This window comes from Hippopotamus amphibius, chromosome 4 (assembly GCF_030028045.1).
Source record: "Hippopotamus amphibius kiboko isolate mHipAmp2 chromosome 4, mHipAmp2.hap2, whole genome shotgun sequence".
NCBI classification, from domain to species: domain Eukaryota; kingdom Metazoa; phylum Chordata; class Mammalia; order Artiodactyla; family Hippopotamidae; genus Hippopotamus; species Hippopotamus amphibius.
Genome location: NC_080189.1, coordinates 83,823,375 through 83,840,588, shown reverse-complemented (window position 1 = coordinate 83,840,588; position 17,214 = coordinate 83,823,375). Strand labels below are relative to the sequence as shown.

The 17,214-nt window shown below is 38.6% G+C and overlaps 1 protein-coding gene across 1 annotated transcript in view; it reads left to right on the top strand.

Annotated features, from left to right (window-relative positions):
* Positions 1 to 3,003: 3,003 nt before the first annotated feature.
* The window catches only part of NME8 (NME/NM23 family member 8), a 36,194-nt gene continuing 21,983 nt past the window's right edge, over positions 3,004 to 17,214 (top strand). The window contains exons 1-6 of the mRNA XM_057732992.1: positions 3,004 to 3,088; positions 4,407 to 4,446; positions 4,527 to 4,584; positions 4,789 to 4,895; positions 7,649 to 7,720; positions 11,560 to 11,676. Coding sequence (XP_057588975.1) covers positions 4,414 to 4,446; positions 4,527 to 4,584; positions 4,789 to 4,895; positions 7,649 to 7,720; positions 11,560 to 11,676 — 387 coding nt within the window. The 5' untranslated portion in view covers positions 3,004 to 3,088; positions 4,407 to 4,413. The remainder of the gene's footprint in view (positions 3,089 to 4,406; positions 4,447 to 4,526; positions 4,585 to 4,788; positions 4,896 to 7,648; positions 7,721 to 11,559; positions 11,677 to 17,214) is intronic.

Sequence of the window (17,214 nt, the reverse complement as noted above, 5' to 3'; positions counted from 1 at the left end):
AAAAATTTTCTAGCTGCTGCACATGGATTGGCGTACAAGAAGCAACTATAGGGTTAAGAGATGCAATTGACCTTTGCAGACAAGGGCCTTATTGCCACAGTGGACCAAGTAGATGAGCAGAATTACCTGCAAGAGGATTTCTGAATAGGACCTTACAGTCAAGGATATACATCAAGGGTATATATGGACTCTGAATTTCACTGTCTGGTTTTTTAGAAGGAGTGTTATATATTTTCTATAACTGCTAATCATCAGGGTTAGGTTGTCAGTAAATTCACTCTTGGGTTGAACCCAATTGTTGGCAGAGAGGAAGAGATTACTAAAGAAGAACGTTCTGGCACTTGTGCTGTTGCCAGCATGAGCCCAAAGAAAAACTTAGGTTTCCCCAGAGGTTTACCAGATGGCTTTCTGGGGGAATCTATGAGAAGAACTGAGATAAAAACACTAAAGCTTGTAAAGTGGGTTCCAGAAATTAGATGACTGTTAGCCTAAAATCCAGAAACAGTTACGTATGTTGAAAAAACAAACTGCGAATAGAGCAGTGCATGGTGAGAGGTGTGTTCCCAGGCTGCTCAGAATCAGAACGAATAAGAGCGGGGAATGTTGGCAGTTAGAGCTGTATTTGTCTTTCTCCAGCAAATTAGAGAAGTATTGAACTGGCCAAAAAGTTCGGGTTTTTCCATCATGAACTTTTTGGCCAACCCAATAAAATATTAGCGAGAAAGGCGCTACCTCAGAAGAATGGAGTGACGCATGTGAAACTTGATAAAAACAAGGAATTAAATTAGAAGTTACGCGTGACTTATACTCCAAGTACAGATATTACTAGAGAGTTCACCCCCATAAAAGTGGGCACCAGGTAATTCCCAGGCCAAGCCAGCCACTCACTTTATCAAAATAGAACAGATCTTACTCTGAGGAGGGATGATAAGAAAGAACTCACCATGGGGCAATGGAGAAAGGAAGACCACTGGAAAGGCAGTAGCTAAGGAAGCCTCAGAAGCACCATGTCTAAAATTATCTGCTGCAGGAAAGTAAATAAAACTTGAGGAAAGTTTGATTTTTAAGCAAAGTTAAGAATCCTAAAGTTATAAGGGAGTCAGTAATCACAGAGGAGGCTGTGATGAAAAGTCAGCAGGTTAATATCCAGTCAATGCGGTTGACCGAGCTGGTGCAGAAAGATGCTTAGTTTAGGTCTAAATATGTGAAAATACTGAACAAAATAGCTCCATTTTTAAAATTTCAACAATTTTTAATTTAGCTGAAAATGAAGAGAAAGAAATATCTAGGACAGAGAAGCAAAACAGGAAAATGAATTTATAGGGGTGAGCTGACTGGACCAGAAAGAACTCACTGGAGTATTAGAATGGAGAACAAGCCTTAACAGATGGGACTGGGATTCTGATATCTACATCCCTGTAAATTCACACACTATAGGGTTGAGAGTCCATGATTCACAGCTAGCTGCAACCACTTATATGCTGGTGGAAATAAAGATGGGCTGTCCCATTTCTGAAATGGGACTATAAACATTCACCCTCCAACTGATTTAGTAACAGAAGGGAGGTGTTTGCTATCCTTAGGAATTCTATGTGGATAAAAAGTCACTGATAAGAAATTCAGGTCCCAGAATTGTGCCAGTCATAGATATGGATTTGGATTTTCAGCTAAGGGAAATAGGAAATCTAAAAAGAGAAATTAACATACAACTTGTCTGGTGCTCTAAATACTGATGGGGCCAGGCAAAGGCACATGGGACATCACCATATAGCTATGCTTCCACAGTCCTGTCACAGGGGCTCATACTAAAAGCAACCCCTGCTAGATGCACACTATTATATGTAGACTGGATACACAACAAGGTCCTACTGCATAGCACAGGGAACTATATTCAATATCCTGTGATAAACCTTAATGGAAAGGAATATGAAAAAGAATGTATATATAAATATATATAATTTGCTGTATGGCAGAAGTTAACACAACATCATAAGTCAACCATACCTGAATAAATTTTAAAAAATTTTTGCTAAAAATTAGCAAGAGAAAAAGTCACAAACATCAAGAAAAAAAAAATCACCATGATGGATAGTCAGCTGATCCAATGCATTGGGTAGACTTGTATCCTAAGAATAAAAGAAAACAGAGGAAGCGGAAAAAGATAAGGTACATGTAAATGATAGAATTCACACTGTATGAAAAGGAAAGTATTTTTTTAAAGCTACTTTAAAATTTTCCTGATATAAATTCTGCAAATGGCATAATGAAATAAAACACCCCCCCCCCCCCACACCACCCCAAGGTATTACAAGACAAAGCAAGATGGTCCAGAAGAATTGTCCCAGATTGGTGAAGAGCAAGGAGAGGACAACTAAATGCAATGTGGTACTCAGGATGGAATCTGGGACCAGGAAAAGGACATTCTTGGGAAAAAGGAAAAAATTTGTATGAGGTCTATAGTGTAGTTAATACTATATCAACATTAGCTTCCTGGTTTCAATAAATAAACTATGATTATGAAAGATGCCAAGCTAAGGGCAGAGTGTATGGGAGCTCTGGGTACTACTTTTGCAATTTTCTTGTAAGTCTAACATGATTTGTAAATGATTTTTAAAAAAGAAGGACGGAGGTAGGCACAGGAGAATTTGGAGAGACTGGCTGGCCTGAACTTTGGAGAGCGCTCGGCTCCAATTGGAGGCGCATCCTGTACATGGTGTGCCGCTGTGGCCGACGGATGATGGAATCTGCACTGAGCAAGCGCACGCTGGAGGCGGAGGGGAGATGCTGGGGGCGCCCAGACGGGAGGAGGCAGCAAGAAGTGGGCGAACTTCGGGGCCAACTGCCCTGTAACCGCTGCCCAGGTCTGCGCGCTGGGGTCGCGGTCTTCGGGGTGGGAGGAGACAGGGCTCGTGGGAAACGTTAGCGCCTTTCCGCTTCCCTGGCCATCCTGGTCTTCATCCTCTTCCTGGGCCTTCAGTGGGACCCGCGCGGGCAGAAGCAGCCCGGGAGTCCGGCCACCCCCTGGGCCTGCTGGGCGCCCCAGGGACTTGGACTTGGCTGAACTTACACCGCAAAACCACAGGGCTCGGTAAGAAAGCTGATATACAACCTCCGGGGTTGTGAGTTCCTGTTCTCGAAAGTCCTAACCCAGCAACTAGAGGAGGATCTGTTTTGTGTAGGGCTTGTCAGAGGATCCCACACCCTTTGCTGGGCGTAGTCCTGTTTATGGTCACTCCTTTGCTTCACACCAGTGCCCGCTGTCACACACACAGTCAGACCCACGTCTAAAGGTCACACACGCAGTCAGACCCACGTCTAAGTGTCCCTGAGACCAGCGAATAGGGCGTTTGGGCCTCACTGATTTAACACCTGCGTGAGTTTATGTTGTTCTACAGAGCACACTAGCAGCCTTGCTCAAAAATTAAATCTCCTTGGAGAGGGACCCAAGGGAGATCCATGAGCATGTTCATAGACAGTTAAGACGTGTGCATACAGAGAAGGCTCCTTAATACTTCAGGAGAACAAACAAAACTCTGCCTAAGGAACTGGTGACTCCTGGTGGGAAGCTGCTGCACAGCACAGGGAGATCAGCTCAGTGCTTGGTAATGACCTAGAGGGGTGGGAGAGAGAGGGTGGGAGGGAGGCTCAAGAGGGAGGGGATATGGGGGTATATGTATACATGTAAGTGATTCACTTTGCTGTTGGGCAGAAACTAACACAACATTGTAAAGCAATTATACTCCAATAAAGATCTAAAGAAAAAAAAAGAAACAGTGATTCCTAACGGTTCTTACTGTTTTGTTTTTTTGTGGTTTGTTTGTTTCTTTAAGAAGCTAATGCTTTATTGAGGGTTCAGTCTCAGGAAATCTAGAGCGAAGGACAGTGGGTGCGTGGCTGAGTGGGCCATAGTTTTGCAAAACACACAACTGCTTGCTTATCTTACAGAACACTTTAAAAAAAAAAAACTATTCATTTTTTGTACAGGTTTTGAAGGTTGCCTTCCATTTACAGTTATTACAAGATATTGGCTGTGTTCCGTGTGCTGTACCATCCATCCTTGAGCTTATCATACACCCAATAGTTTGTACCTCCTATTCTGGTAACCACTAGTTTGTTCTCTATATTTGTGAGTCTGCTTCTTTTATGTCTTACTTTGCTTCAGAATTATTGGGAGAGTAAAATAGTACGGCTGCTGCAAGCATTTAGCATACAGCCCCAGCCTGAAGTGTTCTTCAGAGACCCTGGCTTCTCTCTCTCCAGAAGAGGGGAAAGTGAATAATCCAATATCGCTGAAGGAAAATTTCTGCAGTACGTAAGACGCTGCTTGAATGAATTAAGAAATAAAGAACGTTTTTTAAATTTCCTTTTACATGTTTTCTACTTTTCTTTCCTCTTTCATGTGATAGTGGATAAATGGCAAGCAAAAAGCGAGAAATCCAGTTACAGGTGGGCATGACACACGTTGGCAATTCTCTACTTGGTGCGTTGGCCCTTGAAAACCTTTGACCGCACCTTCCTTTTTGCAGGCGGTCATCAATAATCAAAGCCTGTGGGATGAGATGTTGCAGAACAAAGGCCTAACAGGTACTGGGGCTCCCCAGGTGTTCGCCATCCAGGGTTGGGGCCAGGGCACCTCCTGACACCCCAACACTGAGCACCACTCCCTACTTCCCAGAGTAATAACCTGCTCTGTCTTTACTCTCCCCCCCCCCCCGCCCCAAAGATTGGGATACACTGCTACTCTAGACTCTTTGACTCTGTTCTTTCACAAATATTATCATCTTCTAGTGATCGATGTTTACCAAGCCTGGTGTGGACCTTGCAAAGCAATGCAAACTTTATTCAGAAAATTGAAAAATGAGCTGAATGACGATGAAATTCTGCATTTTGCTGTAGTAAGGCTTTCATTTCCTTTAAACTATTATTTTCTTGTTACTTTAAGTGTTGAGGTAGTCTCTTTGAGGATTGTCTTAAATTAAACAATGTCTTAATTTAGACAGTGTTTAGTTAGCAGTTTTACTATGTATTTAATTCTACTGGACCTGAGAACAAATGTAATTTTTATCCCATTCCTATAATACTGAGGTTATTTACCATGGTTGTAAACGTTAGAAAAACATAAAAATGGTTATCTGTCTGTTGCCATGTTTCTTTTCTCTTGACTGTATGGAGTGTATTCAGAAAAAGGGCTGTGATGCCATTTCCTGGAATGCATTGTGTAGGACTCCGGTCATTCACCCGGTTAGTTTTAAAATGGTAGCCATTTTCCCCTCTCTTCTTTGCCTCCCAAAGGTGACAATGGATTAAAATATTACAGCCAAACTCATTGGACCTCAATGTACTGAGTATTCAATTTATCCATATCAAATTATCAACTGCTTAGAGCTTCGTTGCCTAATATGATAACCACTAGGCACAAATGACTTTTGAGCACTTGAGCTGTGGCTAGTGTAACTGAAGAACTGAATTTTTAATTTTAATTAATTTAAGTATATATATAAAAATAAGATACCCCATTCGGTTATTGTAAAACTTTTAAAGTTGTTTGGGACAACTTGGATTATATGAATCTACCTCTTTGATGGTAAACTTTATGAAATTTAATTAGACATCAATTATTTATGATTAAAATTTAGCTCACAAATTGAGATGTACTCTAAGTATAAAATACACACTAGACTTTAAGGACTTTGTATGAAAAAAAGAATGTGAAATAGCTCATTAATAATTTTTTACATCAATTACATGCTAAAATGATCATTTTTTGATATATTGGGTTAAGTAAAATATATTATTAGATTATTTTCACCCTTTTTTTAGTTTTTAAATGTGGCTACTGAAGAATTTTAAAGAATATGTGTGACTCACGTTCTAGTTCTATTGGACAGAAACACGTCCAGATCAATTCATTTCATCATGATGTCTATACCATTGGGAAGTGCTAGTGAAATCTTTCTGAAATATGTCCTATTCATAATGCTAGCATTTGTTGAATTTAACAACAAAAAGTTTTGTGCATTGTCTCTGCATGGCTCCTCTTCTGTTTGAGCACATCCAACTATAGTACATTCACATAGATTGATGCTATTTTTCTGCTATGACCAGCTCAGAAACTGTGAAAAAAATTTAGTTGCCAAACCTCTGTTGGGAAGCAATGGAGGGGCGCCCTCTGCTGGATATTTTTTCTGCAGTTTGTCAAGGAAAGGGATCCTTTCTGAAGGTGTAAACTTAAGTCCAAAATTAAAACCTGTGAGGTTGATTACCTATTGAAATCACCCTAAGCTGAATGGTCACTATAAAATTTTTTTCTATTATGTGCCCTTTTAAAAGACTTGAAGATTTGTACTAACATTGTGCCTATACATATAAAAATTCAGTAAATATTATGTATTATAGTTTTTAAAGAATATTACCAAATGCTTTGTTAATACTTTATTATAGTGTAAAAATTGCAGTGACGATGGCTAGACTACTTTTTTTAGACTACTTTTAAATGTAATCTTTGACTACTGTCCTTTAATATTATATATTAGTTCCTTTCGACAATAGAACCTATTTTTTAAAAGGAAAGAGAGAGAAAGAGAGCGAGAGAAAAGGGCGGGGAGAGAGAGAAAGAAAGAAAAGAAAAAATAAAGAAAGAAAGAAAGAAAGAAAGAAAGAAAGAAAGAAAGAAAGGAAGAAAGGGAAAGAAAGAGGGAGGGAAAGAAAGAAATAAAATGATGTAGAATTCAATATGCTAAAAAAAGATTACAACACAGACCCTCTGGCTGACACAGGGCTGAGGGACCCTCGCTTGCCTCCTCACTCACCATCCTTGGCCATGGTTGAGGACTCTCTAGAAACCCCAGTTTGAAACAATCGCCTTAGGTTCCAAAAAACAACTCGTGTATAGAAGACCCTACAACACAGCGCATCCTGACAGCTGGCCCAAGGGATGTAATGTTAATTTGCAGAAACACACTATTATTTAATGTATAGTTACTGATAATAAATTTAGGACAACTTGAAATTTGTGAGAAAACTTTAAAATCAAAGGCTTTGAAGTCTGACAACCAGTTTATTCAAGAAGCATTTAGGAAGCTCCTTTTTATGTGTGGCCCTGTGACTGGTGAGGGGGAGGGGTGACATGCAAAGATGAGTATGAAACATCATCTCTGTGTGCACGTAGCTCTCCTTCTAACAGAAGACATGAGCTCGGTACGTATAACAGTAGTTCAATATTGAAAGGGACTGTAGGTGTCCTGAGAGAAGGGCAGTGAAGTACTGTGCGGAGGGAAGATGATTTGCAGCAGGAGGAGCAAGGCAGAGTTCTTGGAGGAAGGACACTTGAGATGGGTTGGAAAAGGAAGGGCAGGAGCAGGTAACAAGGCGGAAAGCACAGGTGGTATAAAGCAGACCACAAGGAAATGAGTTTAGCTGCAGGTTGGGTACCATAAAGATGAACACTGAGAAGTAAGATTGAAGCTCAGCAATGCAGGGTCTGAACTGCCAGAATGTGTAACTTGATTCTAAAAACAACTACATTATACTCAGAAAATGTTATAGTAAACAAAAAATTGTATATATCTCTGCATTTTTTGAATATAGTACATCGAATGGCTTGAGTATAGTGTCCTTTATTATTATTGTGTGAAATAATTTTTTTCAGGCAGAAGCTGACAGCATTGTGACTTTGCAGCCATTTAGAGATAAATGTGAGCCTGTTTTTCTCTTTAGTGTTGTAAGTATATCATCTCAAATGTATTATCAGATTCCAATTTACAGATAAAGAGCAAGTAACGTACAATTACTGGAACTGTTTTCTGATGATAGTAATTGTAGACTATTCCCCCTTAAATTTGCTTTTCTATTAAAATATTCATAACTTGACCTGTAGGAGCTTATAAAGGACTGAGAAGATTAGACTACCACACACTGAGTTGATCAGGGAAAAGAAAAATAAAATGGTATTTATGTTTTCTAAGGAAATAAGCAGAGATTTGTATGATGAATTATTACTTATAGGAGTGAAAAGCTGGAAATTTCTTAGGTACCCAGTAGAAGAGAATTGGTTATAAATATTCACATATACCAATATAAGGGAATATTTGTATGATCACTATTTTGTAATATATATTGCTTTTATCTATGTATTTTACAAATGCATAGAAAGAAAGCAGGCAGCATATTCACCAAAATGTTAATAGTAGTTTTCTATGTATGGGAGAAGGATGAACAATTTAAATTTTCTTCTTATACTTTTCTGTATTTTCCAAATATTTCCAAGATAAACACAACTGTAATAATCAGAAAAACCCTATAAGTGCTGTTTTCTAAAAGAAGAGTATCTGGGTAAGTGCTAACTTGTGTGACACAGAGCATAGCTGCTGCACAGCTAAAGAATTGGGATGGTGAGGAAACACTTCCCAGAGAGGGTTTGGACTGTTCCTTTGCTGCTGAAAAGACATTTTTTGATATTATAAATAATTATCTAAAAAACACTTCTCAGATATAACTTTTTGCTTTTGTTAAACAATAATCTTGTAGCTATTTCAGAGAAGTGAATGACTGGATTAATTGAATTTAAAAAATTACACTGTAGATCTTGCTGTCAGCTGGCTGGGAAGGATTTGATGATTTACGTGAGGGTCAGCCAGCTTGTTTATAATAGGCCAGATAGTAAGTATTTTCATCTTTGCAGAAATACCGTGTCTGTATTGGGTCATAGTTTGCTGACCCCTGGCCTAGATGCAGTTTAGGGAACCAGAATGAGTAATTGTATGAGGCAGAAATGGGCTCGGGAGGCTAATGGAACAACGAGGAGGCTTTAGCAGCAGCAGCAGTTGGGAGGTTGGAACTGAGGAGAGGCTGGGCAGGTGGCCACCGCGTAGAGTCTGCAGCTCTCGGGGTGGCTGTCACCTGCCGAGTGAGTCAGACCTGAGCAGTAGACCTGTGCCCACCCTGAAGACTTTGGCATGTGGCTCAAAATCTTCCTTTCCAACCCACGTGCAGCCATCACCCTGGGACACGTGGCCTCTCCTAATGGCCAGTGTACTTTTCTTCCAATGCACCTCTTCCAATCACTCCTGCAGCCACACCTCAGACTTTGCTACCAGCCACTGCTCCACATTCATTATCCCAATTTAAGAATCTCCGTGGGGAATACAGCCAATATTTTGTAATAACCGCAAATGGAAAGGAACCTTGAAAAATTGTATAAAAATTAAAATTTTTTTTAAAAAAAGCCTCAATCTGTGACCACAAAACCACCTTTTGCATTGGGCAGCATTCTTAGCTGACAACAAATTCATTCTAAGCATCTCAGCAGCAAGGGCTTTTTCAATGGATGTGAGAAAGCTCACGGAGGTTCCTTTTAGTGGGAGATGGTAATTAGAGTGTCGGGTTTCATTCAACACTTTCTCAACTAGAGCCTTCTGTTGGCCTTTGAATAAGATTAAATACTTCCAATTAAAAGAAACAATACTTCTTTTTGATACCATGTCCCTCTCCAGCTGCCATTCACCTCTCTCCTTTGCCTCACAGCAAAATTTCTCAGAAGAGTTTCTATATTTATTTTCACTCCATTTCTTCTCATCCCATTAATTCTTCAACCCATTCAATCTAACTTCTTTCTGATTATTCCACCAAATTGGCTGTTGCTAATGTATTCGGTGACCAGCCTGTTGCTAAATATAGTGAAAGCTTCTAGGTCCTCATCATTCTGTACCTCTCAAATGTATTAAATGTGGTGACCATGCCCTCCTTTTTGGAAAATTTGCTTCTTTTGGCTTTTGTGACTTGGTTTTCCTTTTGCTTCCTAGATGCTACTCCCCACCCCACCCCCACCCCTTCGCCTTTGCAGGGTCACCTTTCTTCATTTGGTCATTACATACTGACTTCATCATGCTATAGACTCTCCTTAGAAGACTTTTTTAAAAATATATATATTACTTTTTATTGGATCTAGTTGCTTTGCAATGTTGTTTTAGTTTCTGCTGTACAGCAAAGTGAATCAGCTACACGTATACATGTATCCCCTCTTTTTTGGATTTCCTTCCCATTTAGGTCACCACAGAGCACTGAGTAGAGTTCCCTGTGCTTTACAGTAGGTTCTCATTAGTTATCTATTTTATACATAGTATCAATAGTGTATATATGTCAATCCCCATCCCCCAATTCATCCCACCTCCCCTTAGAAAACTTCTTCCACACACAGTTTCAGTTGTCACCTCTTACATATCAATAACTTGTTTATGTCTTCAGCTAAATCTTATACTTTGAGCAGCAGACTTGTGCATCCAACTGTCCCTTGATCTCTCCTTTTCTTGTCTTAAGGCATCTCACAATGAACTGTTCCAACACTGGACCCCTCCCCCCTCTCCACCCCCATCTTCTAGTGTTGCTTCATTTGGTGAGTAACATCTTAACTTATCCAGTTTCTCAAGCCAGAAACAGAAAAGTCATCGTAGTGACGTCTCCTTACACCACACCCCATCCACACCATCCACATCACATCCCATGCACACCAGACCTTGGTCCTGTCAACCTCACTACCCAGGGCTTTCTCACACTCATCTTCTTCTTTCCATTTTTTCCATCTCCAACAGCACTGCCGTAGACTGAGAAACCATCTCTCCCATCATCACCTCTAGAATAGCTTCTGATTTGTGTATAAACATCTTCTCCTTCTCCACCTCTAATGCTTTTTCCAAATAATAGGTAAAAGATCTTTACAAACAGCAGCTGTAAGTGTGATCCCTGCCTCTTTACACATTCCAAAGGCTTCCCACTGCACTTAGGATAAAGGCTGCATCCTCCCATGACTCATAAGGCTCTGCATGTCTGGCTCCCCCTAGCTGTTGGGCTTTGTCTCCTACCAGGCATCCCCTCACTTTCTCCTCTGGCCTTCTTATTTGCCACATTGCCTTCCAGCTTTAGGACGCTTGTGGCTCTATTCCTTTTGCCAAGAATGCTCTTTCCTCTCATTATTTCTTAACCTATCCTTCACATTTTAAACACGAATCACTTCCTGATATTGACAAGGACCTTTGCTAATGTCCTTGATCAGAACAAATTCTTACAGATGCTCCCAGCTCTTTGTACCTCTCTTGGTGGCACCTGTCATAGTTGTTATCTCAAATGTGTTTCTGGGGTTTGTTTGTGTTTTTTTGATAATTTAATTAGATCAGGTACTAGGACTATTATTCCATACCATCATGCCTGATACAATGCTAGTAAACTGGTGTTTAGTAAATATGTGTTGAAAGACAAAGTGAAATAGTCTCAAAAATAATTAGGGAGGGTACTGTTGGGAGGCCTGTACAGATCCAGGAACATTTAATGTAGGGATGGCCTGTCTTTGGTTGCAGCAGAACAGATGAATTAGAGGTAGAACTCAAAGAACTGGATTTACAAAATGGACATACTTTTATATCACTAATACTTATTTTCAAATTACTAATTACAATAGCTAAAAAAGGATTGGTGGGTCAGGGTGGGGGTGACTTAGTCCAGCAGAAGTGTTAATTCTTGACCTATCCTGAAAAAGAGTTTCCTTCCTGCTTTCCTTTTTCTTTATAGAATGGCAAAATTGTTGCAAAAATCAAGGGTGCAAATGCACCACTTGTGAATCAAAAAGTTATTACCTTGATCAATGAGGAGAGGAAAATTGCAGCAGGTGAAATGGTTCGTCCTCAGGTAAAACTTTGGATTACTGACAATTTTATTTTAAAAAATTTATTTTAAAAAATGATGCATTACATCTTTTTTGTTGTTTTCCTAAAGAATTTCCCCTAGTTTTATATCCAGGTGTCTAAATGGTGCAACATTTTGGGGAAGTACTTTGGCAATATGAATCAAAGGCTTAAAAAACACATGTATCCTTTGAGCAATTACACCCCAATAATTTTCCTTAAGAAGATAATGAAACAAATATAGACAAGGATATTAATTTCAGTGTTGTCTATGTACTAAACATTTAGAATCAACCTAAATGCCTAGCAATAGTGAAAAGATGACATGAATGTCTGTAATTTATATCATAAATTTGTATGCAGATTCATACAGTGGAATATTATTATCTTCTAGCTCTGTTTATTGATATGGAAAGAGGGCCAAGACAGACTGACAAATGAAAAATAGAGTATTATACTCTAATAGGATGCTTAGACCAAGATCCTATATGTGTGAAATGTATTACCTGTGTAATAAGAAATAAAATATTTCAAAATTAAGAAATGAACCATAAAGCATGTAGAGATATGAACACAATAGCATAAGAAAGTAAGCCACATAGGAAAGTGATCAGAAATATAGGCAGATAAATAGGAGTGATTGTCGTTATTGAAACACACACACACACACACACACACACACAAAACAACAAACAACAAAAACAAGGGAAAGTATGAATTTAAGGAACAAGAAATAGAGACTAACTGAGAAATACTGAAAAATAGAAATAATGAGAAGGTATAGGCTGAAGCTTATGTAAGTATTTGCTATAAAAAGTGTCAGTTTAAATCAGAAAAGGATAAAAAATTCACAAAACAAACTAATATTGGGTTAACTATTTGAATAAGAAATTTGTATCATTTCCTCATATAAACAAATTTCAGATGAATTGAAGAGCTGAATATGTCAAACAAAGCATGAAAGTACTAGAAGAAAATATGGGAAAACATTTATATTGTCATAAGTTGAGAAAGGCCTTGTAAGTATAATATAAAACAGATATCAAAAAAGAAAAAAATTGATAGATTTGATTATCTAAAATTTTGAATAAAATGTAAAAGGAAAGCAGCAAACTCGGAGAAATGCTTGCATTGTGCGTCAATGCGCTAATATCCATAGTGTGTATAGAGTACTTTCAAAGCATTATGAAAAAAAAAAAGAACATTTTGATGGAAAAGTGACAAATGACAAATATGGGGAATTTACACTTACAATACTGATTTTTCTCGCCCAAGGACATTTTTCTTTACATTTTCAGGTTTCCTTGTTTTTCAGGGAATCTTTGCCCTTACTTTCTCTTTGTCTCCCTCCCCCCTCCCCTTCCCACTCCCTCTACTTCTTTTTGAAAGTTATAGTAACCTAGAAATTACTGAGGACTTATAGTTTGCTAAGGTTTTCAAAAAAAATCCTCATTTAATCCTTACAGAAACCTTTTTACCCCCCACTTCTATGGCGATATCATTGACAACTAACATTGTATTAGTTTAAGGTATACAACATAATGATTTGATATATGTATATACTGGACGTGATTACTACACTTAGTTAACATTTATCATGTCACATAGTTAATTTTTTTCTGAAAAATTTTTTCATGACAAATGTTAAGATCTACTCTTTTAGCAACTTTCAAATATACAATACATGTTATTACCTGTAGTTACCATGCTGTATATTATGCCGCCAGAACTTATTTATCGCATAACTGGAAGTTGTACCTTTTGACCTCCTTCACTCAATTCCCCTACTCACCACCTTCTGCCTCTGGCAACTGCCATTCTGTTCTCTGTGCCTATGAGTTCATTTTTTCTAGACTCCACATATAAGAGATTATACAGTATTTATCTTTCTGTGACATTTCATGTAGCGTAATGCCCTCAGGCTCCATCCATGTTGTCACAAATGGCAAGATTTCCTCCTTTTTTATGGATGTGTATATATACCATATATTTATCCATTCATCCATCAATGGACACTTAGGTTGTTTCCATATCTTGGCTATTGTAAATAGTGCTGCAATGAACATGGGAGTGCAGATAACTTTTTGAGAGAGTGATTTCATAGGGGTCATAATAGCCTTTTAAGATCCTTTATGATTCTGTGATATCAGTTATAATGTCTCCTTAAAGGTCTATTTTGTTTATCTTTTCAAAAACCAGCTCTTAGTTTCACTGATTTTTTTTCCAATGGCCTTTTTGTCACTATTTTAATTATTTCTGCTCTGATCTTTTTTTTTTTTAAAGAACTGTTATTGAGATATAATTGACATACAATAAACTGCATATGTTTAAAGTGTACAATTTGATATTTTTTTCTTATTAGTAATGTATATATGGCAATCCCAATCTCCCAATTCATCCCACCCCAACCACCCCCCAACTCCTGCTTTTCCCCCTTGGTGTCCATATGTTTGTTCCCTACATCTGTGTCTCTATTTCTGCCTTGAAAACCAGTTATTCTGGACCATTTCCCCATATTTGCATATATGTGTTAATATACGATATTTGTTTCTCTCTTTCTGACTTATGACAGTCTCTATGTCCATTCATGTCTCTACAAATGTCCCAATTTCATTCCTTTTTACAGCTGAGTAACATTCCATTGTATATATGTACCATATCTTCTTTATCCATTTATCTGTTGAATGGATAGGTTGCTTCCATGTAGGTTGCTTCCATGACCTGGCTATTGTAAATAGTGCTGTAATGAACATTGGGGTGCATGTATCTTTTTGAATTATGGTTTTCTGTGGGTATATGTCCAGTAGTGGGATTGCTGTGTCATATGGTAATTCTATTTTTAGTTTTTCAAGGAACCTCCATACTGTTCTCCATAGTGGCTGTATCAATTTACATTCCCACCAGCAGTGCAAGAGGGTTCCCTTTTCTCCACACCCTCTCCAGCATTTACTGTTTGTAGATTTTCTGATGACACCCACTTTAACCAGTGTGAGGTGATACCTCATTGTAGTTTTGATTTGCATTTCTCTAATAATTAGTGATATTGAGCAGCTTTTCATGTGCCTCTTGGCCATCTGTATGTCTTCTTTGGAGAAATACCTATTTAGGTCTTCTGCCCATTTGTGGATTGGGTTTTTTTTTTTTTTTTTTTTTTTTTTGATATTGAGCTGCCTGAACTATTTATATATTTTGGAGATTAATCCTTTGTCTGTTGATTCATTTGCAAATATTTTCTCCCATTCTGAGGGTTGTCTTTTCATCTTGCTTATAGTTTCCTTTGCTGTGCAAAAGCTTTTAAGTTCCATTAGGTCCCACTTATTTATTTTTGTTTTTATTTCCATTACTCTAGGAGGTGGGTTAAAAAAGATCTTGGCATGATTTATGTCAGAGAGTGTTCTTCCTTTGTTTTCCTCTAAGAGTTTTATAGTATCTGGCCTTACATTCAGGTCTTTAATCCATTTTGAGTTTATTTTTGTGTATGGTTTCAGGGAGTGTTCTAATTTCATTCTTTTACATGTAGCTCTCCAGTTTTCCCAGCACCACTTGTTGAAGAGGCTGTCTTTTCTCTATGGTATATCCTTGCCTCCTTTGTCATAGATTAGTTGACCATAGTTTATCTCTGGGCTTTCTATCCTTTTCCATTGATCTATATTTCTGTTTTTGTGCCAGCACCATATTGTCTTGATTACTGTAGCTTTGTAGTATAGTCTGAAGTCAGGGAGTCTGATTCCTCCAGCTCTGTTTTTTCCCCCTCAAGATTGCTTTGGCTATTTAGGGTCTTTTGTGTCTCCATACAAATTTTAGGATTTTTTGTTCTAGTTCTGTAAAAAATGCCATCGGTAATTTGATAGAGATTGCACTGAATCTTTAGATTGCTTTGGGTAGTATAGTCATTTTCACAATGTTGATTCTTCCAATCCAAGAACATGGTATATCTCTCCATCTCTTTGTGTTGTCTTTGATTTCTTTCATTAGTGTCTTATAGTTTTCTGAGTACAGGTCTTTTACCTCCTTAGTTAGGTTTATTCCTAGGTATTTTATTCTTTTTGTTGCAGTGGTGAATGGGATTGTTTCCTTAATTTCTCTTTCTGTGCTTTCATTATGAGTATATAGGAATGCAAGGGATTTCTGTGTGTCTGTTCTGATCTTTATTTCCTTCATCTTCCAACTTTAACTTCATTTGTTCTTTTTTTTCTGCTGGTAAAGTTAGGGTTTTTATTTGAGATCCTTCTTTTTTCTTACTACAGGCTATGAACTTCCCTCTTAGGACTCTTTTGTTACATCCTATAAGTTTGGGTGTGCTGTCATTCCATTTTCATTCGTCTCTAGATTTTTTTTTAATTTCTCTTTTGATTTCTGATTTGACCCATTGGTTTTTCTGTAACATGTTTTTTAATCTCTACATATTTGTGAATTTTCCAGTTCTCTTCTTTTAGTTGATTTCTAGCTTCAGACCATTGTTGTTAGGAAAGATGCTTGATATGATTTCAATCTACTTAATTGTTTTATGCCTAACAGGACAGATCCTGGAGAATGTTCCATATATGCTTGAGAAGAATGTGTGTTCTGCGGCTTTTGGATGGAATGGTCAGGATATATCTGTTTAATCCATCTAGTCTAACATGTCCAATGTTTCCTTACTGATTTTCTGTCTGGATGTTTTATCCATTGCTGGTTCTGCTGAACCCAGGGACACCAGCCCTGCTGGCTGCCAGAGCCAGGCTATTAAGGGATATGTTCTCTGAGTAGCAGCCACAAATGCTGGGGTGCCAAATGTGTGCTCAAGCTATCTTCACAAGGACGTTAGTGACCTGGAGAGGGGCAGAGGGAGAGCATGAAGATGGCACCTGCTGGCTTCCCTGGTCTCTGCAGAGGATTGCTGCCATCAGCCCTTAGACCTGTGACCTTCAGGCCACAGCTTATCATATTTCTAAAAAGGCCCCTGCACTGAGCCCTGGGGATATAGCCACAGGGAGTCTGCACAAGCCAAGCCTGTTAAGAGTTCTGTTTACTGTAGTCTGGTGGGCCTGGGCCTCATGATGCAAGCCCTAGGGCTTTTAGACCAAGGCATTTTTGGGCCCCATCTCTCAGTTGGAAATCTTAAAACTGGGGTCAGTAGATGTTGGGTTCAAGCCCTTCACTCCTCAGGGAGATGCTGGGAGTTGTGAGTTCCATCTTGATTATATGTCACTGTGCCAGGGATGGAGTTTATGGCAAGATTGTGACTCAGCCTCTCCTATCCGATTTGGTATGTGTTTTTTTCTCATCTGTCTGATGCGTAGGAGTTGCTGAGTTATTTTCTGGATTTCATTCAGAGGGAACTGTTCCACAAATAGCTGTAGGTTTGGTGTGTCTGAGGGAGGAGGTGAGTTCAGGAGCCTCCGATGTTGCCATCTTGAATCTGAACCTGGAGAAACCTTGTGAGGTATTTAAGAACGATAAGACAGGCTTAAAAACATTATGTCCTTTCCTTAGAAACAGGCAACCAGTAGGTGGTAAAAGCAGAATTTGAAGTCAGGCAGAATGACTTTTAAAATTATTT